The sequence below is a fragment of the Phocoena sinus genome, chromosome 5 (assembly GCF_008692025.1).
Source record: "Phocoena sinus isolate mPhoSin1 chromosome 5, mPhoSin1.pri, whole genome shotgun sequence".
NCBI lineage: Eukaryota > Metazoa > Chordata > Mammalia > Artiodactyla > Phocoenidae > Phocoena > Phocoena sinus.
The window spans coordinates 444,970-470,858 of NC_045767.1; the positions used below are offsets into that span (position 1 = coordinate 444,970).

At 64.1% G+C, this 25,889-nt stretch overlaps 1 protein-coding gene across 1 annotated transcript; it reads left to right on the forward strand.

Annotated features, from left to right (window-relative positions):
* The first annotated feature begins 6,578 nt into the window (after positions 1–6,578).
* FGFRL1 (fibroblast growth factor receptor like 1) lies at positions 6,579–19,814 on the forward strand. Its single transcript, XM_032633780.1, has 7 exons — positions 6,579–6,612; positions 7,181–7,272; positions 16,153–16,425; positions 17,581–17,661; positions 17,770–18,054; positions 18,126–18,479; positions 18,574–19,814. Exons 2-7 carry the CDS (start codon positions 7,197–7,199, stop codon positions 19,002–19,004), a joined length of 1,500 nt encoding a protein of 499 aa, XP_032489671.1. The 5' UTR covers positions 6,579–6,612; positions 7,181–7,196; the 3' UTR covers positions 19,005–19,814.
* Positions 19,815–25,889: the final 6,075 nt, after the last annotated feature.

The window sequence follows — 25,889 nt, forward strand, 5'->3', positions numbered from 1 at the left end:
TTTTAATGGCTGAGTAATATTCCATTGTATGTATGCACCACGTCTTCTTTATCCATTCCTCTGTTGATGGACATTTAGGTTGTTTCTGCGTCTTGGCTATTGTAAACGGTGCTGCGGTGAACGTGTATCTTTTCAAGTTCTGGTCCTGTTCTTCTAATGTGTGTAGAATCTGTCGTAACGTTGCGTCTCTTGTTCCTAATATTGATAATCTGTGTCTTTTCTTTTTTTTTTTCCGGATCCACGTGTAAAAGATTTATGGATTTTATTGATCTTCTCAAAGAACCAGCTTTTGGTTTCATTAATTTTCTCTACTTTTTTCTTTTTGTTTTGTTTTCTATTTCATTGATTTCTCACGTGATCTTTCCTGTTTGCCTTCTTCTGCTTACGTGGGGTTTCATCTTTTCTCATGTTTTCTAGTTCCTTTGGAAGGAAACTGAGGTCATTGATCTGAGCCCCGTCTTCTCTAATTAGGTGCTTAGTGCCATAAATTTCTAAGTACTGCTTTAACTGTGTTCCACAGTTTTTGATACGTTCTCTTTTCATTTCCATTCAGTTCAAAATAATTCTTAATTTTCCTTTGGTTTCTTCTTCAGTGTATGGGAAATTAAGAAGTGGATTACTGGGACTTCCCTAGTGGTCCAGTGGCTAAGACTCCGCACTCCCAATGCAGGGGGCCCGGGTTCGATCCCTGGTCAGGGAACTAGATCCCACACGCCGCAACTAAGAGTCTGCATGCTGCAACGAAAGATCCTGCATGCCGCAACTAGGACCCGGCACAGCCGGGTCTTTTTAATAAATAAAATATTTTTAAAAAGAAGTGGATTATTGGTTTGCACACATTTGAGGATTTCCCAGATATCTTTTCTTAGTGATTTCTAGTATAATTCCAATGTGGTCAGACAACATTCTTTGAATGACTTGAATTATTTAAAAAATATTGCCACCTGTGGCTCAGGAAATGTTTGACTGTTCTGTAAATATCCATCAGGCCAAGTTAGGTGAGAGTGTTCACGTCTTCTATATTCCTGATGATTTTCTGTGTACTTGTTGAATCACATTTGGGCGAAGAGTGTTGAAATCTCTGAGTATGATTGTGGATTTGCCCATTTCTCCTAACCGGCTTTTGCTTCATGGATTCTTACCGTGTGCCATAGGTACATGCACATTTAGGACTGTTACGTCCTTTGATGATTAGAACTTTGTCATCATGAAATGGCCCAGTTCTTCTCTGGTCATACTCTCGCTCTGAACTTTGCTTTGATATTAACACATCAGCCACTCAGTTAAGTGTTGGCCAGTTTATCTCTTCCCACCCCTTTACTTTTAACCAATTTGTGTCTATATTTGGAGTGTGCTCTGTGTGGGCAGCATATAGTTGAATCTTGCTTTTTTTTCTTTAACCCAATCTGGTAACCTCTGCCTTTTATTTGGTTGTTTCAATCATTTACATTTAATGTGATTATTGATATGATTGGGTTTAAATCTACCATCTTGCTATTTATCTTTTACTCATCTCATCTGTTCTTTTCTCCTTTTTTCCTGACCTTTTTTTTTGATTATTATATTTTTAAATTATCCCATTTGTCTCTTTTGTTGCCTTCTTAGCTGTAATTCTTTGTTCGGTTATTTTAGTGGTTGCATTGGGATTTATACTATACGATTTTTTGTGGGTTTTTTTGCGGTATGTGGGCCTCTCACTGCTGTGGCCTCTCCCGTTGCGGAGCACAGGCTCTGGACGCGCAGGCTCAGCGGCCATGGCTCACGGGCCCAGCCGCTCCACGGCATGTGGGATCCTCCCGGACCGGGACACGGACCCGTGTCCCCTGCATCGGCAGGTGGACTCTCGACCACTGCGCCACCAGGGAAGCCCCATACTATATATTTTTTAACTTGTCAGTATCCACTGTTGAGTGAGATCATACCATCTCATATGTAGGAAGAGAACCTTAAACCACCATTTGATTTTCCCCTCCCAGCCTTTGTACTCCTGTGATCATACAGTTTAACTTTTCATATGATAGAGATCACACAATACATTGTTGTTATTTCCGCTGTAAGCAGATGATTGATTATCTTTTAAAGAAATTTAAATCATTAAAAAAACATTCCTCCCAGCGACTCACATAGCCTCCCTTTCTGGTGCCCTTCGCTTCTCTGTGTGGCTCCTGGTTTCCCTCTGGTCCCATCTTCCTTCTACTTGGAGGATGTCCTTTCACGTTTCTGGCAGTACAGATCTGCCAGTGACTAATTCTTCCAGCTTATTGTGTCTGAAGAAGCCCTGTTTCACCCTTGTTTTCAGAAGACACTTCGGCTGGTAAACAGTGGAGGTGGGTAGGTTTCCTTTTCTTGCATTTTAAAGATACTGCTCCACTGTCTTCTTGGGTGCATTGTTTTCATTCAAGACATCAACCAATCACCATTTTCTTTGTTCCTGTATAAAAATGTGCCTTTTTTCTCTGGATGCTTTTAAGCTATTCTCTTTAGAACTGGTTTTCTGCATGTTGAGGAGGACGGTCCTTGGTGTAGTTTACTTCATGCTTCTTGTGCTTGAATTTTGTCGAGCTTTGGGGAACTGTGGGTTTATGTCTTTCACTGCATTTTGAAAAATTCTGGCCACTTTTTCTTAAAATATTCTTTCTTTTCCACCTCTGTGTCCTCTCCCTTCGGGCTCCGGTTCCAGGTGTATTTCACTACCTGAAGCTGTCCCCCAACTCACGGATGCTTTGTTCATTTCTTTCAGTCATTTTTCTCTCTGTGTTTCATTTGCAAAGTTTCTATAGCTCTGCCTTCAAGTTCACAACCTTTTCTTTCACAGTGTTCCCTTGATCCCGTTCAGTGTATTCTGTATCTGACGTTTTGATTCTCCTCCCTGGAGTTCAGTTGGAGGCTTTAGAAAAATCTTCCATGTCTCTACTTAACATACTTAGCCTTGCCACTGGCATCTTGCGTACGTGGAATATAGTCACAGGAAGTGTGCATGCTGTTCTCGTCCACTAATTCTATTGTTTTTGTCATTTCTGGGTTCTTTTTGATTATTTTTCTCCCCTCAGTCCAGGTTATCATTTTCTGCTTCTTTTCATGCCTAATAATATTTGGTTGGATGTCAGACATTGTGTGTTCTACCTTATTGGGTGCTGGATAGTTTTGTATTCCTGTAAATATTCTTGCATTTGTTTCTGGGACACAGTTAAGTGACTTGGAAACTGTGTGATCCTTTAGGTCTTGTTTTTAAGCTTTGCTGGGCAGGACCAGAAATGCATTTAGTTTAGAGTTGATTTTTCCCTTCTACTGAGGCAAGCCCCTTCTTTCTACTCTGACACCGCTTGAATTACTAGGTTCTCAGCTCTAGCTGTTGAATGCAGGCACTGTGTTCCTGCCCTGTGGGCTCCCATCCTTCTGGGTGGTTTTTCCCCAGCCTTGGACGGTTCCTGTTCACTTCTGGACTGATCTGTACTCCGCTGAAGCCTCGAGGGTGACTCTCTGCGGGCCTCTGGGGCTACCTGTCTGCACAGCTCTCTCCAGGACTCTGCCCTGTGAACCCCAGCCGTCTTGCCCTCCCGGGACTCCCCCTCCCTCTGGGCTCTGCCTGGGTCCCCACTGCCGGCACTGTGCCCTGGAAACTGCAGGCGGGAGCAGGGACTATTTGTCTCCCTTCATTTGTTTGCCATCTCGCAAGGATCGCTGTCTCCTGTTGCGTGAAAAAAAAAAAAAAGCTGCTGCTTTTCACATGTATTTATCTCTGAATTTTTTTATTTTTTAACATGCGGAGAGCATGTAAATCTGGTCTCTGTCATTTCATCTGGAGCAGAAGCAGAAGCCTGTATGTCAGGGGCTTCATTTCCCTGGCAAGCACTTTCCATCATTAGAGGCATTTCTCTCAGTCCCTACACCTGCTACTAAGATGCCTCCTCTTTCAGGGCTGCGGACACGCCCTCCTTGCCCACCCTGACCCGTCCCGGTCTCGCACAGAGCCAGGGCTCAGCTTCTCGTGGTTGACTGACGATTGTATGAAGAGCAGATAAATACTTTTTGGGGCTCGCTGTGTCCGGCAGGTGGGAGACAGAAACTCTTGCAATCCCCAGGATAATTCCATGGGGTCTGATTGCAGACGGGAGGATTGAGACCGGGAGGTTAAAAGGACAGTGTTTGAACAGGTTGCGTATTCCGGGCCCATTGTCATGAAGGGGAAGTGCGAGCCCGCTGGTGGGAGGGTTTCGTGGAGGAGGAGGCTTTGGAGATGCGCTCAGGCTGGCCTGGCGCCGCCGTGGGGAGCACCGCGTCCTGCACGGAGAGGCGGCCGCGGGTCCCAGGGAGGGAGGGAGGGGAGCCGGGCGGCCTCGGGGGCCGCCACGCTCCGAGCCTCCGCCAGGGGGCAGCGCGTCCCCGCTCAGGGAGGTGAGCCCCGCCCGGGACGCGCCACTTCCCACGCGCACACCAGGCCACGGCCCCTCGCCCGCCAGCAGGAATTGCCGCCCCCACCTGGCGCTGCTAACCTGGCGGACACGCCTCCCCACGGCCCACCTCATCCCGCACACCGGCGCAGGGCCGCCTCGCCCTCGGCCCGCTTCCTGTTTCCGACCCCACCTCCCACCCCGCTTCAGAGCCACCTTTCACACAGCTGCCCCTGGCAGCCTCCCACCTGCCGCAGCTCTTCACGCCCCGGTGGCGTCTCCTCATAACCCTGCCCGCGCAGCCCGCCACTAGCCCCGGACCTCTTCCCCCACATGCCCGTTTTGTCCCAGAGCACCTGTCTGTGACCCCCAGCGCCGCTGGCACAGTCCTTAGGTGGGCACTGAACCCGCTCTCCTGGCTTCCTTCTCGCTGCGGGGCCTGACTCCAAGTGCAGGAGGGCTACTCGGGTCTGTCAACGTCTGGGCCTTCACCCCGCGTGCAGGCAGGATGGGGGCGGGCCTGGCTCACCACCACCCTCCCACGAGGTGCCCATCCGGGCCCAGAGACAGGATTTGGGAACCACCTTCTCACTGGCTTGGAAGAGGTGCGAAGCCGGTGTCTCACCGGGCCCCAAACCCTGATGGCTCACACCCTCACCCAGCTCTCCTCTGCCCTGGCGATTCGGACCTGCAAGGCCTCTCCAGTTCCAGTGTTCCCTGAAGGCTTCCTGGGAGAGGGAACTCCTGAGAGGAGAGAGGCTGTTCCAGGCAGGGTTCCTGAGGGAGTAGCATGGGCAAAGGTCCAGAGGGGATGGAGGGAGGGCTGCAGGGGGTGGGGGTGGGGGTGGGAGCTGGACAGGACCCAGGCATCCAGGGTCTCAAGGGTGGTGGGGTTTGTGTTGAGGGCACTGGGGAGCCAGAGACCTGTCAAGGCTGTGTTTTAAATGATGATTCTCCGTTCCAGAGATGTGACAGTGGAGGGGAAGCCAGAGGAGCCTGGCCCACTGATTCAGGCCAGAGAGGATGGGGGTTGCTCTGGAAGACCCTGATGGATGGAAATAAGGGAGGCACGGGAGCCAGTGTGTGCACGTTGCTGAACAGGAAAGGGAAGGGCAGTGGGGCAGTGTGGAGAAAGATCCACAGGAGAGCTGGATTCTGCAGCGTGCGGTTCCAGTCCTGGGCATGCCAAGTGCTGCCTGGGAAATCTTGGGTAAATTACCTGACTTCTCTGTGCCTGCGTTTCTTCCTCTGCACAGGACCTCAGTACCCCACATCACCTGCGGCTTGGCCCACCCTGGAGTCTCTTGGGGCCAGAGCGGGGTCTTGGATCTCCCCTCCGCTCCCACGACAACCGGGGGCTCAGACCTCGGAGCCCTGACGGCCCAGCTGGGGCTCGATCAGGGCCAGCTCTGGAGGTGCGCGGGGTGTTGGTGGCCTGAAGTTGTGTGCTCCAACACGGGCGCCAACGGGTGCAGCTGTGAGGTGGACGCCGCGGGACCTGGAGGTGCGCAAAGCTGGGCTGGGCCTGGGCGGGGCTAGGCGGATGGCCGTGAAGGGGCGCGGTGTGTTGGACCTGGCTGGGGAGGGTGGGAACAGGCTGGGGGCGGGGCTAGGGGCGGGCCTGCGGGGGCGTGGCTGGGCCAGGGGCCGGCCGGGGCGGGGCGGGGCGGGGGCGGGGCCGCGCCCCGGGGAGCCGACCCGCCCGCGGGCCGCCCGCACCGCGAGGGTTAAGGCGGGGAGCCAGGCGGGCGGGGAGGGCGCGCACGCCGATTGGCGAAAAGTTCGGGCGCGGGGCGGGGTGAGGGGCGGGGAGATGGGCGGGACAAGGGGGCGGGACACGGCGGCCTCGGCGTGCCGATTGGCAGGAAGTTGTGTCGGGGCGGGGCGCGCGGCGGGCTCGGCGCTCGCTCCGGGAGAGTTGACAAAGCCCCGCAGGGAAGGACGCCTCGCGGCGCGGCGCCCCGGGCCCCTCGCCCCGCCGCCCCGGGACCCCGGCCCCGGCCCCCGGACCGACCCCGACGCCCGCCCCGCCCCCAGGCCCCAGCCCCCGGCCCCCGCCCCGGCCCCGACCCGAGCCGCCCGCGCCCAGGTAGCGCCGCCCCGTCCCGAGGCCGGGCCCGGGGGCGCGGGGCGGCGGGGTGCGGCGCCCGGGGCGGCGATGACCGCGCAGCGCGCCCCGCGGGCCCGGCCCTGAGCCCCGCCGCCCGCGAGCACCGCCGAGGTGAGCCCCTCCGCGCGCCCGCGATCCCCGGGGCAGACTGGGAGGGCCGACTTGGGAGGGCCGGGGGCCGGGGCCGGGGGCGGGGGCCCGGGCCCGGGCTGAGAGCGTCCGGGTTCCCGCTCTGCGGTGGGGAGCCGCCGGCACCGGCACGCGCCGCCGCCGCTCCCGCCTGGCCCGAGGTCCTGCCAGTGCCCCGCCCCCGCCCCTGTACCCCACGTGGGCCCCCCCAACGCAAATTTGTCCGCTAATGGCGCAGGCGATTATCTGCGGGGCCGCCGGTGTTGTGTGTCCCGCGGGCAGGGCCCGAGTTACAAGAGCCAGGAATCCAGACGGTGTTTGGAGGGGGGGCGGGGGAGGTCGGTAATTAGTGTAAACCCTTTGTCTGCCTTTGATAACCACGGTTCCCCCGCCGCCGCTTCCTCCGCCCGGAGCGCGGCAGGGAAGGCGGGGCGGCCCGCACCCCGGTCCCCGCGACCCAGGGCTGGGGTGCGGGCGGCTCCGGGGCCCAAGGCGGGGGGCGGGGCGACCCCCACCCCCACGCAGTGACCGGCCTCCGAATACACCCCAGGTCCGCACTGGCCGAGATGACGCCGAGCCCCGCGTTGGTGCTGCCGCTGCTGCTGCTGGTGGGGGCCCTCCCGCCGGCCACCGCCGCCCGAGGTGAGTGCTGGCGCCCAGCCCGGCGCCCCGGCCTCCGCCAGCGCCGCCCCTTTCCCTCCGGCCCTGAACCCTGCCACAGTGCCCGCCTGGCGCGCGTGCCTGCGCCCCGCCCCTGCTGGTCCGGCTCTGCCCGCCCTTCACCCGCGGGGAGCCCCGGTGCACCCATGGGACACTCCAGCTCACCCGCGGGCCCCCCTCACCCACGTGGCTCCCCAGCTACCTGTGGGGCACCCCTCACCTATGGGGCATCCCCATCTCACCCATGAGGCCCCTCCAGCTCTCCCACAGGGTTACCCCTCACTCTCAGGGCACCCCCAGCTCATCCGTGGGGACCCACACCTGCTGGCCGGGTGGGCTCTGGCCCCAATTCCCCTCAGGACATACGCACACATCCACACACACATCCCTGCAGTTGCGGGCAGCTGCTCACGGCGGATTCATGAGTGATGGGCTGTTTGGCCACATTGGACCCCATTAGGCCCCTGGGAACCTGCAGAGATCCCCCTGGTGGCCAGGGTTGGGTGTGGGGACAGTGGGGACATTCTTGGCCTCTGGGACTAATGACCCAGCCCTGTGCCCTAAGCCTGCCCATCTCTAGGAAGGTACAGGGTGGGGGCTGGGAGACGGAGTGCCCAGTGCATAGGGTCACTGCATGGTGGAGGGTAGGGGCCTGTCTTAATGCAGACCCTGAGACCACCTACTTCCAGCTACACACTACGTCTCTCGGCGTGCACCACACCAGGGCCTGGACGTGGGCTCACACACCTGCTTTGCAAGCGGGCAGGCCCAGATGCCTCCGGAGGGACCCCTGCCCCCGCAACCAGCCCCAGCAAGGGGCGTCCTTGGCTGATGGGTGATGCGTGCCCGCAGACTCCCACCGCCATGCTCAGTGCTGGCCTCCCTCAGCTAGGCGGGACCTGCGGCCAGGCCAGCCCTTTGGGTGTGTTGACCACTCAGGATCGTCCTTGCCCTGTCTACCAGTCCTCTGAGGCTTCGCACCCCTCCCCCGCGCCGCTGCCGCCCAGCGGGCGCACTGAGACCAACCCGGCCTTATATGGCCACGTTCGGGTGTGGGGTGGCGGGCGGCGGCCCAGGTGGGCCTCATGCCACAGTACCCAACCCCCCCGGCCCCGCCTGCCCCGCCAGGGACTGGCTGGCTCGCTTGAGGGTGGGGGCTGCCCAGGCGTGGCTGGGACGGGCAGTGTCCAGGGTACTGCGGACACTCAGGTCATCCCAGCGAGGCCCCCCTCTGCCGGTGGCCAGCGGCCTGGACTCTGATTGCTCCTTTATCTGCTTGGACTCCCCTATCCACGCACCTGCCTGTCCTCTGGCCACTTGGCCAGGGAGGCTCTGGAGGCCACTGGCCTGGCCTGGTCGTTGGCTGGAGCCGGAGGTGGAGCGGCGGGTGGCAGCGGGCCGTGGATGGCAGTGGGCGGTAGGGCCTGCCCCGGCGCCGAGGGGTCCCAGAGGGACCACACCCTGCTCTGTGCCCCTTGGCTGAGGCCTTGGGCTGCATGGTGAGGGCCCTGGTGGCAGTAGGGGGTGGGAGCCCCTTTCCAAGGGCAAGGGCCTCTGTGGTTTTGGGGGTGCGGGGCCAGTGCTCTTCCCGAATTGTGCTGGCTTCTCCGCCAGGCCTGGACTGGAGGGCAGAGTCGTTTCAGGCCCTTCCCACTTGCAGAGTGAACAGCCTGAGCGTGGACCTCCTCTAGGCTGACGAGCCAGCGCAGAGAGAGTTTGGGTGGTTTTCTGAAAGCCGTTTTCCCCGTGGTGTCACAATTTCTGGAATCGGTGCATTTCTAGACTCCAATCATATTTTTAAAGTTCCCCTTTTCCCAAAGTTTCACAATCTTGGTGGGTTTGTCTTAAACTGTTTGTTTTTTTTCTTTTTTCAAATTTGAAAAAAGAAGTTGGCTTTCTCCATTTCCATTTTATTTCTCACAGTGGGAGCTCTGAGAGGTTCCGAATGAAATACCTTTTACAAATTACTTTGGAAGAAGTCATTTCAGGGTTTTCTGAGAAGTGCCACGTGTGAACTTCTCTGAGGATGGTGGTGCAGTGGACGGTCTCTGAGCAGCCAGCCCTGGAGGCCCCTCCCTGTCCCCTGGACCTGGCCGGCGTGCCCGGGTGCCCTACCTCCCGCGGGATGGAGAGGACTTGGGGCTGCCCTGCCTTGGGGCTGTGGTGCGAAGGGTCTGCTGGGGTGTGTGAGTCGCTGGCGAAGCGTGTGGCCGTCAGGGCGGCTGTGGCGTGTGCGTGTGCGTTGTCTGACCTCGGCCTCTGGCCAGGCTGCGGGGGGCCTTCTCCTCCCCTCTAGGTCCCTGCAGGCCGTGCTGGCCAGTGCGCGGCCAGGGCTGAGGTGGACTTGTGGGAGCCCGGCCCAGGCTCTGTGAGCTGGGGATGTGGGCCAGCGGCCCCATTTACGTCTTGTCTTGGGCCCCACTCCTGGAAGGGAAAATAAATCACTGTCTCCTCTTGGGGGGAGGAGGGAGCCAAACAAAGTGGCCTTTGGCTGGGCCAGGCTGAGCCTGGGCTGCCCGCAGCCTCTGTCTCCATTGTGGGGAGATCAGTGGGCCCCCGGCTCCCGCCCGGCTCCACGGCCCTAACGTGGTCATGTTGGTTTTCCCCAGCAGCAGCCTCAGCCTCCGATCACCTGGGCGGCTCGGGCTCGCTGACGTGCTGGGGGAGACGGGCTGTGGCCGCCTCCCTGCTGTGTGGCCATCCACGTTGGCCTCCTTTGCCCCATGCTGTGCCTCGCCTGGTGACTGCAGCCCTGGTGCGTCCAGGTGACAGCCTCCGTCGGCAGGGCAGCATGTGCAAGGAAGACGTGCCCGTGCCCGTGCCACCGTCCCCAGACCTCAGCGACGCTGCAGCCAGTGTGGCCCCACCTACCTTGCCCATCACCCGCTCTTCCTAGTGGTGGCCACCGGGCGCTCCTGGTCAGTCCCAGCCTCGCTTCTCTCGGGGCCCAGGAGGGCAGGGGCCACCTGGGCTACCTCAGGTGGGGTCGCAGCCCGGGGTCCACTGGAGGGAGGTGGAACGCAGAGGCGTGGGCGTCACCCCGGGGCCTGGAAGGAGAGGTGGGTGCTGGTCAGGATAGGCAAGGACAGGCCTCCAGCTGGGGGGATGTTGTGGGCAGAGGTGAGCAGCTCACCAGCGCCAGAGTGGATATCCGGTGGACACGGGCGCCTTGGTGTAGTGGGGTAGGGGCCTTGAGTGGGGAAGGGCTGGGCTGAGAGGCTGGTCAGCTGAGGGGGTGTCCTGGGGGCTTTTCCACCAGGACATTGTGGCCAGCCTTCCTGGCTCCAGCGAGGAGTCCCGGGGCCTCCATCCACACCCTGTGCCCCAACTGAGTGGCTGGGGGCGGGGCCTGGAGGCAGGCAGCGGGTGGGGTAGGTGCCTACCCCCCCATCCAGCGCAGACTGGCCCCCTTGAGGAGAACTGGCCCAGGGTGGGGTTTCTAGGAGCTGTCCCTGAAGCACTGCAGGAGTTGCTCCAGCCTAAGGGCTGCTGAAATCCAGGATTTCCCATCTTGGCAGGAAACACAATTGCTTTTCTTCCTGCCGGGGAGTTTATTTCATGAGAGATTTACACAAGCTGTGCGCTGCTGAGTGGCTGAGGAGTGAATAACGGGAGCTGGGGCAGCAGGCGGGGCGGAGGGACCTCCTCGGGCTCCCGTGACCCTGAGCCTGGAGGAGCCGGGGCCTGCGGAGCGCGCTCCTGGCCCAGGGCCACTGCCGGTGGCTTTGGGGCTGCCCTCTGCACTTGTGCAGCAGCCTCTCCGGGTTCCGGCGGGGCCTGGGGCTGACTCTGGGGCTCAGCCCGACAGCGTGTGCGCCTTGAGGGCCAGGTGGCCTGCCCCGTGGCCTCTGGGGGCCTGGGGGCGCCTAGTCTGGGCTGGCCTGCTCAGGCCCCGTGGCCTCAGTCCTCGCCTCAAGAAGCCCGCCGTGGGCGTGGGCTGTCGTGGAGCAGGTGCGGGTGGGAGGCAGGGGCTCTGGCCTGGGGTCGCGCAGGCCAGGCTGCTGGGTGCGTTGGGTCTTCTGCTGCCATAGCCATCGCCCTCACCCTCGAGGTTCTGCTTAAACGCCCAGGGGCTCCAGGCTCAGGAAAATGTCCTCGTCTCCCCTCCGGGGTGACTCTGGTACCTGGATCGGGGCCCCCTGGGGCAGGGCCCCTGGGGTGGTCTGGGCCCCGTGGCACGTTACCCTGTGCTCTGGGTCCGGTGCCGGCAGGTGTGGGAGGCCTCACTGGACAAGGGCCTTCTCGGTCCTTTGGCAGCTGGGACAGGGTCTGGGTCAAGTGACGTTGGTGAGGTGGGGGTGGATGGCGGGGTGGGCAGGGTCGGGGTGAGACAGCGTTGAATCTGGTGGGCCTAGTGAGATCTGGACACCCGACGGGGCTGCCTGGTGTCCAGCTGAGTCCCTTGGGGAGGCCCGGGCGGTGGGTCTGGGTGCTTTCTGGTCACTGTCCCGTGGGCAGCTCACATGGGTCCCCCCCGAGGGAAGTGGCTCTGTCAGGATGATGCTCTGGGCCTCACTTGTCGGTCCTGGGGGTGGTGAGGGTTAGGCCGAGGAGCCCTGAAGCTGGGTGGCCACTGGAGGTCCATCTGGGGGCCTCCAGAGACGAGGACAGACCTGGAGGCCCCCGGTCTTCCCGCCCCCTGGTGCGCGGCTGGGCAGCCGGTGGAGGGGACGCTCCCGGCGGCTTGCTCGGTGGGTCAGGCCGTCCCTTTGCCACGCCCAGAATGGCCTGGTTTCTGGGGCAACCACCTGTCCTGCGGGTCCTACCAGTTCCACCACAGATCCCGTGGGTCCAGCCCCCGGGGCCGCCCTGGGCCGGCTGTTGACCGGGAGCCTGTACGCAAGTGTGGGTGTGCGCGTGTGCCGAGCCTGCCCCCCTCGTGGCAGCCCTGGGGTGGGCCTCACCTGTGCCCCCGCCCCGGGGTGTTCCTGTCCTTCCCCCCCAGGCCTCGCCTTCTTGGGGAGGGTGCTGGCCCTGCGGCCTTCCCAGCTCACCCTGCTGCACCCGGTCCCCACTGTGAGGGACAACTTGGGCGCCCGCTCCCCCCAGTGTGCCTACCTGCCCTGTCTGGCGTCAGGCACCCAGGCAGGCCGGGTGGACCTGCCCCCTTCCGGCCCCCCAGCCGGGGACCAGCGTCCCTCTCCACGCCTCTCACTTAGCTTGTCCTGAACAGCAGGACGGTGGCTCCTGGCCGGCCGCCCTCACCCCACGGCCAGGCCCATGCTGGTTAGAGCCCGCTGCTCCCCCCACCTCCCCCGCCCCCTGCCAGAGAATTCCTTCCAGGCTGGAAATTTCTGGGGCTTTGCAGGGCTTGTGGGGGACAGAGCTGCCCTGACGAGCCGGCCGGTGCTTCATGCACCCTCAACCTCAGCTGTGTTTGCGGCTTCACGGGGTGACGGCTGAGACCACCGGTGCCTCTGTGGCCCCTGCTGGTCTCTGACACATGGGCCCTGGAAGAGGGGCGACGTCTGGCCCGGCCCCTGTTGAAGGGAGCTTGGGGTCAGCAAGCCAGGGCCCACAGAACACCCCGGGCGGTGGGGAGGGGTGCAGCCCGATACTTGGGAACCCTCTCACCCCTGCCACGGCGTGAACAGAGCGGCAGCGTGGGTCCAGATGGAGTGGCCAGGGCAGGCCACCGTGCCCCTGGGGGCGGGGAGGGAGGAGGGGGTGTCGGGAAGGTGCGCCAGGCTGCGCGGAGGCCGCGGGGCAGTGAGGTGTGGGGTGCTGAGCTTCGGAGCGGCCCCGAGGGCCTGTGAAGACGGCTTGGGGGTACGGGGGGGTGGGCATGGGGTGGGCCACAGCTGGGGGTCCCTTCACTGTTCCTGCCAGCACCTTTGCCTCCCTGGGCCCCGGGGCAGGAGGGGTATCAGCTGGGGTTGCAGCCGGGTCTTATTATACTAAACGGGGGAAAGCGGTGCTTCTGGCCAGGCAGGGGGAGGGGCTGTGGGCCTGGGCGTCCGGAGCGCTCAGAGGTGGGGTGTGTGTGGCAGGGAGTCTGCACCCACTGTTGGGGTGTGCATCTGGGGGTCGGTGTGACAGGGTCTGTGTGTGACAGCAGCTCTGGATGGCAGCTGGGAATCCAAGCTGGGTTTGTGGGGCCCTCGGAGCGGCTGCCCCCCATCCCCCCCAGTTCCCCCATTCCTGACCATGTTTTCACAGCTGAGGGTGGAGGAGGATGGAGGAGAAGAAGGGGCGACACCTTCCCTGCCCGCTACCTTGACGTTCAGCCCCCTCTTGGGGTGAGACCCGGCCCCAGCCTGCCTTTGCCCCGTGTCTGCCCTGCCTGCGTCACGTGCATCCTGCCTGTGCCCGCAGCCTCCTCGGGCCGTGACTGCCGGGGGGTGCAGGGTTGGGGCTTCCTGGAGGAGGTGCTCACGGGGAAGGCGCTAAGGCTGCGTCGGCTGCCCCCACCCACACGCCCTCCAGGGGCCTGCGGGGCTCCAGCTCAGGCCTCAGTTTCCCCGTGGCTGAGGGGTGGGAGGCCTTGTCCAGGTGGAACAGCAGGGCTTGTGTTTCCCAGGCCTAATACAGAGCTGCAGCAGCCGTGTTGGCGGCCAAAACTCCCAGGAATCTGGGGGGCCACGCCTCCCGCTGGTGAGCCTGCTGGGGGGTCTCTAGCAGAGGCTGGGGTGGGGGGCAGGGCCCCGGCCTCGTGTCTGGGTCCCCCGGAGCCCAGGTGGGGGTGGGGAGGGGTGAGGCTGGCCACAGAGGGGAGGGGGGCTGTTTGCTTTAGGACAAGGCTGGCTCCAGCCGGGGCCTCTGGACGGGCGCTGCCTCGTCCCCCTCACTGCTCACAGGCCGGCCCACGGGGCCATACTTCCGGCCCATCTGGCGGTCACTTGGCCCTGTCCCTCCACTCCGCAGCACCGAGGGTGGCGTCCCTGCCACCCAGTAGGTGCCCCCCAACAAGGTCTCCTCTGGCGGGTGGGAGAGGGAGGGGCCGCAATGTCAGGCGGGCGCGTTCTCTGCCACTGAGGCGGGCTCCTTCGGGGGTCGGGGGTGTTGAACCAGCCGCCAGCGGTGCCCCCACGATGCCGCTGGGACAGGCGGAGCCCCAGCAGGGAGAGATGCTGTTCCTCGTGCGGGCACCGTCCTCCCCACGTGCTTTCCGGGCCATTGCCTGTGTCTGTGTGGACATGTGTGGGTCCGTGTGCCTGTGCTTGTGTGTGTGTGATGCTTGCACCCAGGTGTCAGCCCGGGAAGGGCTGGGGGGTGCCCTTTTGTCCTGCAGCCTGGGAGGCCCCTGTGAATGGTGGAATTTCAGGCAGTGACAGGTGGTGGACAGGGTCTGCCTGGGAATGAGGCCCGGACCCTGGGCGGCCTGGGGGGCCTCAGAAGGTCCACTTGTCTGGGGGCCCTGAAGCCTCTCCCACTGTGAGCTGGGTAGGTGCCTGGGGGGCCCTGGAGACAAGTGAGTGATTAGGGAGAGGTGGGTATCAGGGGAAGCCAGAGGGCTGGCTGGCTGGCTGGCACCTCTGGCATGGCCCACTGTCCAGGGGCAGCATGGGGGGGGTGGGGCCACCTGAATGGGGCAGGATGTGGAGGGGGGAGGCTGTAGAGGGAAGGTGCCTAGTGTCTCTGTCTCCCTCACACCCCAGTCCCCTGGAATCAGAGACTCGGGAACCCTCCCCACCTGCGGCCCCAGAGAAGCTGAGCCCTGGGCTGTCAGCTCCCTACATCCAAACGGGGACGGCCCCCTACCCTCCGTCCGCACCCCAGGCGGAGGCGATGGGGGCCCGTGCTCTGTGAGCCCCTGGGAGCTACAGCCTCTGGGGGACCCGCAGGAGCACTTTGGCTGCGAGGCGGCAACAGAATCAGCGGCGATTGCACGTTGAAGAAACACCAGCTGGTTATTAAAAACACATGCCGCTCTCAGCCCTGGAGCGACAGCGTCTCAGCGCAGCCGCCCCCCGGCACCTCCGTGTGGCCAGGGCTCGGGGCGTGGCCTTCACGGCCTGGAGTGGCTGCCGTGTGGGGTGGGTGCCCCTTCCAGTGGCTGGTGGGCGGAGTCCTGGGAGCCAGGCCCAGCCAAGCCCCTGGGAAGGGCAGCTGGGTGCCCGTGGCTGCCTCTCCTGGTCCTGGGGGGCCGTGGGTGACCATGTAAGAGCCCTCCACCCTCGCGGTAGGGGCTGCACACCAGCCCCAGCTCAGGGCGTCGGGCACAGGGGCACGGCGGGAGGGGACTGAGGGTCCACCAGGAGATAGCTCCATAGCCCTCTGATGTCCGCAGCGGCCTTCCCAGCTGGCCTGTCTCTCGCGCCCTCTAGGCCTGGTCATCCCCATTGTCCCTGGGTGGCCCCGGGCCGGTGGGGACGGGGATGGGTTTCTTCCCGCTGGTGAAGGGCACCACGGCCTCAGCCCGGGACTCAGGCTTCTCCCAGGGCAGATGGTGGTCACCCAGGGCTGGGAGGCCCAGCTGCTTGCCCTCTGACTCCAGGGCCTTGGTGACCTGGTATGGCCGGGCTGGCAGCAGGGAGGCTCTTGTCCAGGCAGGCAGACCTGGTTTGATGCCGCCCATGCACACACGGCACAGACATGGGCCACCAGACGCAGGGGTGCTCGCACCTGCACGCACAAACAGACGGGGTGCCTGCAGGGAGGCGGTGGGGGCCGCCCTCGCTCGCCTGTGGGCACGCGTCCTGGGCGAGCGGCATCCCGGCTCCCGTGCGGGAGTGCAGTGGGCCCTGGGTGAACGCCGCCTCTTGTGGTCTGGGAGCTGGGTAGGCGTATCTGGGTGGAGTCCCGGGGTGGGGGCCCAGCAGGGACAGCCCTCGGCCGGCTCCCGGTGCCCACGCCTGCCTTGGCCCTGACCGACCACCTGCGGGTCCCCTCCTCCCTGAGCGAGCCCTCTGACCCCCACAGGCCCCCCGAGGATGGCGGACAAGGTAGTCCCGCGGCAGGTGGCCCGGCTGGGCCGCACTGTGCGGCTGCAGTGCCCCGTGGAGGGGGACCCGCCGCCACTGACCATGTGGACCAAGGACGGCCGGACAATCCACGGCGGCTGGAGCCGCTTCCGCGTGCTGCCCCAGGGGCTGAAGGTGAAGGAGGTGGAACGGGAGGACGCCGGCGCCTACGTGTGCAAGGCCACCAACGGTTTCGGCAGCCTCAGCGTCAACTACACCCTCATCGTGATGGGTCAGTGCTGGCCGTGCCAGGGCGGGGCCTTGCTGTTCGTGCCTAGTCAGCTCCGGCGGGGAGGCAGACCCTGTGTGCCCACCCCTCACCCTGCATGAGCTCGGCCCACTGCCCCCAGGGCCAGAGCCGCCCTGCTCCCCTCCCGGCCTCTGAGCCCAGGACACCACCCCCAGGCCGGGCCCCGCCCCCTCAGGCCTCACCTTGGGGTCCCCCTTCCGACCCCTTCTCCCCCAAAGTTCTGCTGACCTGGGGGCCAGGGCTGGCTGGGGTGGCGGCAGGGGTGGGTATGGGGGCCCCAGGTGGTGGTCCCACTGAAGGGCAGCCTGGTGGGGCAGGCGGGCCGGCAGCCTTGGCGTCAGCCATGACTTTGAGGCTCAGGTTTCGGAGTTCAGAGGGGCCGCTGGGCAGGAAGGGCCTTCTGTTCTCCTCTGCCTCTGGGGCCCGGGCTTGGGGACTGGGCGGCGCCCCCAGGAACACGCCCTCCACTCGCTGGTACCAGGCGCTGGCGCCTGGCCCTCCCCCATGGGCTCCCGGGCGGGTCCCTCAGGGCAGGCTCCCTGGCAGCACAAAGGAGGAGCCTGACCCACGCACCCCTCCACCGGGTTCCGGGGTGGGGTCCGAGCGCCTGGCCTTGGTCCTGGGCCGTGGAGGCGGCGGCTGTCACTGGGAGGGGGGGGCATTCCTCAGCACGCCGCCCCCCCCTCAGGCCCCACAGGCCTTCTCTGGGCTGTGGAATGGGAATACTGTGGGTGTCCCCCGCAGCGTCCTTTCAAAGGGCAGGACGACCAGGCGGTATGCGAGCCATGTCAGCTCACCAAGCCCTCGGCCCCTTGATGTGGGCTAGGGTTACTGCAGCTGCCGGCTGGGCCTGGTCGCCACCTCCCCCCGGCCCTGCAGACCCCCCGGAGCCAGGGTGGGGGAGCCAGATCTCCGTCCCACCCACGCCTGTCGGGGTCACCTGCACCCAGGGAGTGCGCCGGGTGGGCGGCTCCGGCCCAGCTGTCTCTGGGATTCTGAGACGTGGGTGTGCACCCATGGCCTCCTGTTGGCGTTTCTAGAGCTTTCCCAGCTGGGCCTGAGGCTGGGGCCCGGGAGCCAGTCCTGGGGTCTTACAGGGGCTGCCGAGGCCCCTCTCATGCACCCTCCCCTCTGCAGACGACACCAGTCCAGGAAGGGAGAGTCCGGGGCACGACGGCTCTTCCGGGGGCCAGGAAGACCCAGCCAGCAAGCAGTGGGGTGAGCGCAGGGACAGACGTCACCACCTTGGTCGGGGGGTGGGGCTGTGCCTCCGCCCCAGTGCCCGCTGACTTCTATGCCCCGCCCACTCCCCTGCACCCCGCGCAGCCCGGCCCCGCTTCACGCAGCCCTCCAAGATGAGGCGCCGGGTGATTGCGCGGCCCGTGGGCAGCTCCGTGCGGCTCAAGTGCGTGGCCAGTGGGCACCCACGGCCCGACATCATGTGGATGAAGGATGACCAGGCCTTGACGCGCCCGGAGGCTGGTGAGCACAGGAAGAAGAAGTGGACCCTGAGCCTGAAGAACCTGCGCCCCGAGGACAGCGGCAAGTACACGTGCCGCGTGTCGAACCGCGCGGGCGCCATCAACGCCACCTACAAGGTGGACGTGATCCGTGAGTGCCGGGGCCAGGGGTGGGGGTGGGCTGGCGCCTGGGGGCTGTGCCCAACGCATGTCCCTGCGCAGAGCGGACGCGCTCCAAGCCTGTCCTCACGGGCACGCACCCCGTGAACACGACGGTGGACTTCGGAGGCACGACATCCTTCCAGTGCAAAGTGCGCAGCGACGTGAAGCCCGTGATCCAGTGGCTGAAGCGCGTGGAGTATGGCGCCGAGGGCCGCTACAACTCCACCATCGACGTGGGCGGCCAGAAGTTCGTGGTGCTGCCCACGGGTGACGTGTGGTCGCGGCCGGACGGCTCCTACCTCAACAAGCTGCTCATCACACGCGCGCGCCAGGACGACGCGGGCATGTACATCTGCCTGGGCGCCAACACCATGGGCTACAGCTTTCGCAGCGCCTTCCTGACCGTGCTGCCCGGTGCGTGGGCCCCGCCCTGCTCCGCCCCGCCCCGCCCGGGCCACGCCCACACGTGACGCTCCCCTCCCCGCCCCCTCCTCGGTTTCTCCTGCAGACCCCAAGCCGCCAGGGCCGCCCGTGGCCCCCTCGTCCTCGACCACCAGCCTGCCGTGGCCAGTGGTCATCGGCATCCCGGCCGGCGCCGTGTTCATCCTGGGCACCGTGCTCCTGTGGCTCTGCCAGGCCAAGAAGAAGCCGTGCGCGCCCGTGCCTGCCCCTCCGGTGCCTGCCCATCGCCCGCCCGCGACGGCCCGCGACCGCGGCGGGGACAAGGACCTGCCGGCACCCCCCACCCTCGGTGCCGGCCCCGGTGTGGGGCTGTGTGAGGAACTCGGGCCCCCGGCGGCCACCCAGCACCTGCTGGGCCCGGGCTCAGCCGCCGGCCCCAAGCTCTACCCCAAACTCTACACGGACACGCACACGCACACGCACTCGCACGTGGAGGGCAAAGTCCACCAGCATCAACACATCCACTACCAGTGCTAGGGTGCCTCGGGGTGGGCTTGCGGAGGCCCGGGGCGGGGCCACAGAGGAGGACGGGCTGCGGGTGCGAGGCGCCCCACACGAGACACACACACACCTGGACGCACACACGCGTGACATACCTCTGGACACACACACAGAGTTACACACACACACACACACACACACACACACACACACACTCTCAGACTAAAGCCTTTGGGAAGGTCTGTGTTGTAACTGCAGTGCGCATGTAGCGATGGGCTAGCTCATGAAGGAATCCCTTGGCCCCGTGATAAGGATTTCATGGGGGCCGTGGTCACCCCCCCACCCCGGCCTGGCAGCAGATCTGAGAGGCACCCTGGCTTTGCAAACCAAAAACTCCGACCCCTTCCCTACGCCTGCCCGCCTGTGTCCCTGCCCAGGCTATTTTTGCCACCACCTGTCCTGGGCGTCCAGGAGTCCACCAGTGCCCTGGGCAGTGGGGTCGGCAGAGCAGCCCTAGGCTCCGTCCTGAGAGGCCGGAGCTGGCTGGGGGTGCCTCCCGTCCCACTGCCAGAGAGAAGGGGCCCTTGATATTTATATTTAAGAAATTAAGATAATAATATTAATAATGATGAAAGGAGGGCTGGGCCACAGAGACTTGGCCTCTCCTGAGGCCCAGGACCCACCTGGCCTTTTGGCCACACTGGATGTCCACCTCGGGACCGGGCATCCATCACCCCACTACCCGTGGCGGCCCCAGGCCTCTGTAATTTTATATAGAGTTTGAGCTGAAGCTTCGTATATTTAATTTATTTTGTTAAACAAGAAAATGTGCATCCTTTCCTCTAAGCTGGTGTTTCTTCCTGTGTCTGCATCTGTGCGTGCGCGTGTGCCTGTTTCTAGGACGGATGGGGGAGCTCTCAGGAACCCCATCACCGGGCCTTAGGCTCGGGGGCCGAGGCCTGAGGGTCCCCAGTGCCCGCCATCAGCGCTCTGAGCCGGAGGACTCTTCCCCACTCACCTGCACGCCCCTCCTTGGCCAGCCAGAGTCCTGCCATCTGGCCCGGGGGGCCCCCCCTCTCTGTACTGGTGTGGTCCCCCAGCCCTCAGTGCAGGGCCCGCGTTTCTCCCGTCCCACATTCTGGGGTTCCCTGCGTGGCCTTGGTGCGGAGGTGGGCTAGGGCCAGTTGCCTGCAGGGCACCATCCACCTTGGGTGTGCAACCGTGGCCTCGCTCTCCTCACCCAACCAGCAGGCAGGGGTCGGGTTGCCCCTGGCCCAGAGGTTCTGGAGCATCTTAAGAAAGGCACTAAGAGCTGGTGTGATTTTAGCAAAGCCCCCAGCGCAGCATGTCCGAAGATCGGCAGGAGGGGCGAGGCTGAGCCGCTGGTTCTCAGTGCTTCAGGAGACAAGCCCAGGCTCTGCCTGACCTGCCAGTCGGGATGCCCACCATCCTGCCCAGGCAGTGCTGGGCCCACGGCTGGGGCCGAGTCTCCCCTCCTCCGTGCCTTGGCAGTGAGCTGCTGTCCGCCCCCGCCTCCTCCCCAGCTCCGGGCTGGGTCACCTCCCTCTGCTCTCGTCTCCCAGGGCTCAGTCCCCAGTCCCCTTGCCCTTCCTCCGCTGGGACCCCCATGCAGTGCAGGATGGGATCCCCTGTCCTTCTCAATCTCCCCCCATTCTTTGGCTTCCCAGGGTGGACCCCACTCCTGTCTCTTAGGAGGCAGGGGCTAGCTCTGAGGTAAGCACCACTGGGGTGGTCCTGACTCCGTGGGCAGTGACCAAGCTCTGGCCTGGTGATGGAGACCACCTATAGTGGACACTGCGGGAGACCTAGGGCCTGGCTGGCTGTGGGGAGCCGGGCTGCAGTGGCCAGGGGAGTAGTGTGGGCTGCAGGCAGCCCGTAGCTGGTGACCGAACAGATGTTCCCCAGACGGGACAGGCTGCATCCGACGCCTGGTTGGGTTTCAGTCTGAGCGGGGAAGGGTGGGGAGAGGGTAGACGCTGGGCAGTGGGGAGACCTCAGGCTGTGGGCCATCTTTGGGTCACAGGGGATGAGCTGCCCCCTGCCCAGCACCCCTGAGGGTACAGTTCCCCAGAACCTCAAAGGAGACTCTGCCACTCCCAGCCCGGTGCCCTTATTGGCCTGAGGGACAGTGCCGTCCACCTGGGCTCACGTGGGGACCACCCTCATCATCTGCCCCAGGGAAGCCTTGGGGGCCAATGACCTGACAGGCCCATCGGGGCCCGGGTCCTGGGTCTCGGGAGACCAGTGGCTCCGGGCCCATCCCCCAGTGCCCTTTCAGGAGAGAGGGCTGCTGATGGGCTGGTCGTTCTGTGGACATGTTAGGGCGCCTGGCTGGGCGGGGGGTCTGGGCGACCAGACAGACCCATCCTCTTGGGGCTGCCTGGCCACCACGAAGCCCACCAGGACAGATGTCTGCTCATTGGGCCTCCAACTGACCGGCCCCACTCCCTCTGCCCAACACCCCCTCTTCCTTCCCTCTCCCTGGCGCCCCGCCCCGCTTGGGTGCTCCCAGATTGTGCCGGGGCGGAGCCAATGGGAGCGCGAGTGGGCGGGGCCAGACGGCAGGCGGGGCCAGGTGGCAGACCGGGCTGAGAGAAGAGTTTCTGGGCTTCAGAACTGGGGAGCCCGGAGTGGCACGAGGAGGGGCACCGCGGCAGGGCTTCACCTCCTGGGCTCTGAGGCACCGCGCCCTGGCTTCTCTTGCCACAGTTGCCCCTCCACAAACACCAAGGCCGGGCCCTAATGTGCCCTTGGTCACAGGCCACCCGTGATGCTACCAGGACCCCCAACAGGAACAGAAATGCCTCCCATGCCCAGCTCTGTGGGGTTCCCTGTGGGATGGGAGTGGGGGCCCCCAGTCTCAAGGGAGCGGAGGGGGAATCCAGCTGTGTCTCAGAGGGACTCCCAGGCTGGGCTGGAGTCAATGTCTTGATCTGATTTCACAGCCACTAATGGCTCGTGCTGTTGGGGCTTCTGAGAGCCATTTGGGCCAAAACTCCTGATGTCCATGGCGGGGGTGCTGGGTGGGTGGGTGATGGGGGTGCTGGGTGCTGGGTGGGTGGGTGCTGGGGGTGGTGGGTGCTGGGTGGGTGGGTGCCAGGAGGGAGGAGCCCCAGGGCCAGGCCAGCATCTTCCCTCTGATCTGGGCTGTGTTAAGCTGGTCCCCTTGAAGCCTGGTGAGCCTGAAAGGGCGGCCCAGTCTCTGACACCCTCGGGTGTGACCGCTCCCTCCCCACCCCCAAGCCCCACAGCCCAGCCCTCCTGGCTTCAAAGGGGTGGCCGAGAGTCTTCTGCAGCTGTCTCGGGGAGGGGGGGGTGCTGAGGCTGATGTCCAGGGACCAGGCCATGTGACAGGAGCTGAAGATAAGGGGACGTGGGGCCACCACAGCCCCGTGGACCTGGGGTTGGGAGGGCCGGGCAGGGGATCAGAGCCTTGTCTGGGGGCCAGGCCAGGGGACCTGGGACAGGAATGCAGGATGTAGGACACAGGAAAAGGGACAGGAACATAGGACACGGGGTCGGGACCAGCGCAGACTCAACCTGGGACTCGGGGCATGGGGTTAAGGACCTGCAGGTGCCAGCCAGGCTGCCCCAGCCCCCCGGGTGGCGCTGCTTGGGGCTTGCAGGGCCCTGGACCAGCTGCGGGGCCTGAGGCGGCATGGAGGGGCTGGGACCCGAGGGGCCAAAAGGTGAGGCACCTTGCCCAGACCCAGGGTGTGGGCTGGACTGCCCTGGGACACACGGGCCTGTGAGGCGGGCTGCTGCAAGGTGGGGTACGGAGACAAGGGACTCCCACAGGGTCAAGTTTGTGCGGGGGCCGGGCCCCCGGGCTGGGCTGGGAAGCAGCCTCCACCCCATGCCTGGCACCAGCACCTGGCACGTCCCTGCTGCATCTGGTGGGCAGGGACAGAGGCTGCTGATCACGGGGAGGGGCGGGGATTGGGCAGGGCAGGGGGCGGGCCCGGCAGCTGGGGGCTCCCTCCATGCCCCGTGCCGACCCCGCCCGGCGCCGGCGCCGGGTGCCCGTCCTGTTCAACCGCCCAGGGCTGGCTGGGCTCAGGGCCCTCACAAGATGGGCCGGGCGTCAGGGGAGCTGAGGGCCAGGGCCTCTCCTGGGAGCCCTTTGGAGGTCCGTGCATTCCTTCCCCAGATTCAACCCCCATCCTGCCAGCCCCACCCAGGGGCTGCCCCGCTGAGCCCTCTCCGGTCCTGCCTTGGCTCAGAGACCTCCACAAGCCGGTGCTCCCCCGGCCCAGTCACCCTGAGCCCTGGACTGCCGCCGTCTGTGGAAGGGAGGGTTGACCTCGCATTCAGGCCAGCACGTGTCAGTGACCCCAGGTGGGAGATTGCAAGGGTCCCCAGACCTGGGAATGTAGGGCCCTGGAGGTGGGATCTGCTTCCCAAGGGGCTTCTCCTGTGGAGACCCCCCAGGGGGTGGCACCCAATGGAGCCCCGGGTCAGCAGCTTCCGACGCCTTTTTCTGGCAGTGTTGCCTGGGGTCACCTGGGGTCATGCCCGGTGGACTCAAGAGCCCACCCCCCAGTGTCTGCCGAGCAGCCCAGCCCAGACCCTGCGGCAAGTGGCACCCCAGTCAGCGGCCCGCACCCCTGGCACCACTGACTTGAGGCGTGGAAGCCGCTGACACAGGACTTGCACTGGCCCCAGCTGGGTGTGCCCATCCACCACAAGGCTACTGACGACCAGGCCCGGCATCTCATGCCCCCGCCTTGGCACCCTGGGCAGCCTGGGGAGCCGGGGGGAGGGTGCTTTGCCAGCACCCGTCCTGCACCAGCTCGGGGCAGAATCAGGCCCCGGGTCGGGGTTCTTCAGTGCACTCCTCCTCAGGGCTTGTCTGGCTCCTTTCCGGGGGTCTTGTCTCTGGCACTCGTCTGGGGTGACAAGGCAGAGTGCTTGGGTCAGGCCGGTGGCCAACGCAAGGGGCAGGGGGTCTCGGGCTGAGATACACACGGCCCCTCCTTCCTTGATCTGGGTGCAGAGCTCGGGGGCTGGCTCCCTCCTGTCTCCTGGGCCGCGGGCGTCCAGCCCCAGAGGCTGCGCTGACCCACATTCCCTCCACCCCCCCGCCCCGCACCTTCCAGACCCCAGGGAAGCTGAGCCGGAAGCGTGAGCAGTGCGGTTCTGAGGGCCCCGCCAGCCACCCAGACAAGCCCTGGGCGGGGAGCGCGGGCCGGCCTGGCCGCATGGGGCAGACTCAGGTTAGGACCAGAGGTCCCCCCACCGCCCCATGGTGGCTGGGCGCAGACACACACTTGATCCCAGGATGGGGTGGGGGGATCCACGAAAGGTCCAGCAGCTCCGGTAAGGGTGCGGGCGGGGCAAGACACCCAGCACCCAGACAGCTGTACGCCCCACCCCCGCTCGCTCCACAGCCGTGGGGCATCTGGCCCTGGGCCGGCAGGTGGTGACAGCTGCCAACAGCTGGCCAGAGGGGCGGGGCCGCTTATCCTGAGTCACGGGTGGGGGATGGAGAGGGTCTGGTTGGGATGTCTCGCCGCCGTTGAAGGGAAGGCCGAGCCGTCCGCCTCATGTCCCCAGATGCCATCCCTGGGGCCTAGAGAGACCCTGGCGGAGAGCACAGCCCACAAGAACAGGACAGGCAGTGGGTATCTGGGCCCTGGTGCCAGGACTGCGGACCCCCGGAGGCTCCATCTGCCTCTGCGGGGTCCCCAGGGTCTGGGGGCTCCGTGCTGGGGGTGGGCAAGGCCAGTGGGTGGGCGTCTTTGCTGGAAAGCAGCAGCCGCCCCCCAGCAGCGTCCACCCTGACGGTAGGCAGTGCAGGTGGGTTTTGGTGGGGAGGCCCTGGTGAGGGTGGAGGCCCCGCACTGACGCTGTCTCTTCCCCCAGCTCACGGACTCCTGAGCTTCCTGGAAAACTGGCAGCCCCCGTCAGTGGGTCCCTGGAGCCCTGGACGCTCGCTTGGGGCCGCTGCCTCCTCCCTCCAGGCCCTCCCTAGTTCTGCCCCAATGTTGTCCCAGTGGCCTTTTCACGAAGCCCGCCAGCCCAGGGCAGCGCTGAAGCTGCCCACTCCCTGCTGGAGCCTCCCCTCAGGCACGCCGTGGGGACCTGGTTTGGGATGGCTTTACGCTCCCAGCAACACCAGGGCCACCCAACTTTACGCAGGACCTGATGAGCGAGGGGCAGTGAGCTCTTGGTGGCCACACACCGCTGCCCCCCTGCCCCCCGGATCACAGGGGAGTCACGGCCAGCCTCCAGGACTGCTCGTGTGGCCCAGCCACTGGCAGAAAGTGTGGCTTGCGGTCAACTGCCAGGGCCTGGGGACAGGAAGGTGAGAGTCCGGGGGTGACCACCCTATCCTCTTAGGGCCCTGGGAGGCAGGGAGCCAGGGCCCCAGCCTCAACCCTCACCGTGCTCTGTGCAGCCTGAAAGCGCCCAGCAGCACCTCCCACCCAGCGTGCACAGGCCGTCTTCTCGGGCCAGCAGCCTCTCTGTGTCATGAGACCCTAGGCAGATACCCAGCTACTCTGACCCTCAGTCTCCTCGTCTGTGGCCTGGACGAGAGGACCTGGCTCAGGGGCTGGTGGGAGCCTTTGGGGCCTGCCTGGGTAGGAGGTGAGCTCAGGCCTGAGCACGGAATGGCCCTGGCGGGGGGTGGTGGGGGGGCAGGACCTCAGCCTGGACCCAGGCCCAGGGAGGGCTGGGGCGGCACCGGGCTCAGCAGAGGCAAATTCCTTCTTCCTTCACAACTTTTTCCTCTTATTTTTGTTTCCAGTTTCTTCCAAAAGCCGTCCTCCGCTGTTCGTTCCTGGAGCCCCTCCAAGACCATGGGCACCGGCTCCACTCGCGGCCACAAAGCTCCTTTGACAGCAGCGGTGGGAGCTAAACCAACAGTGGGGGTGGGGGAGGAGGGAGGGAGGAAGG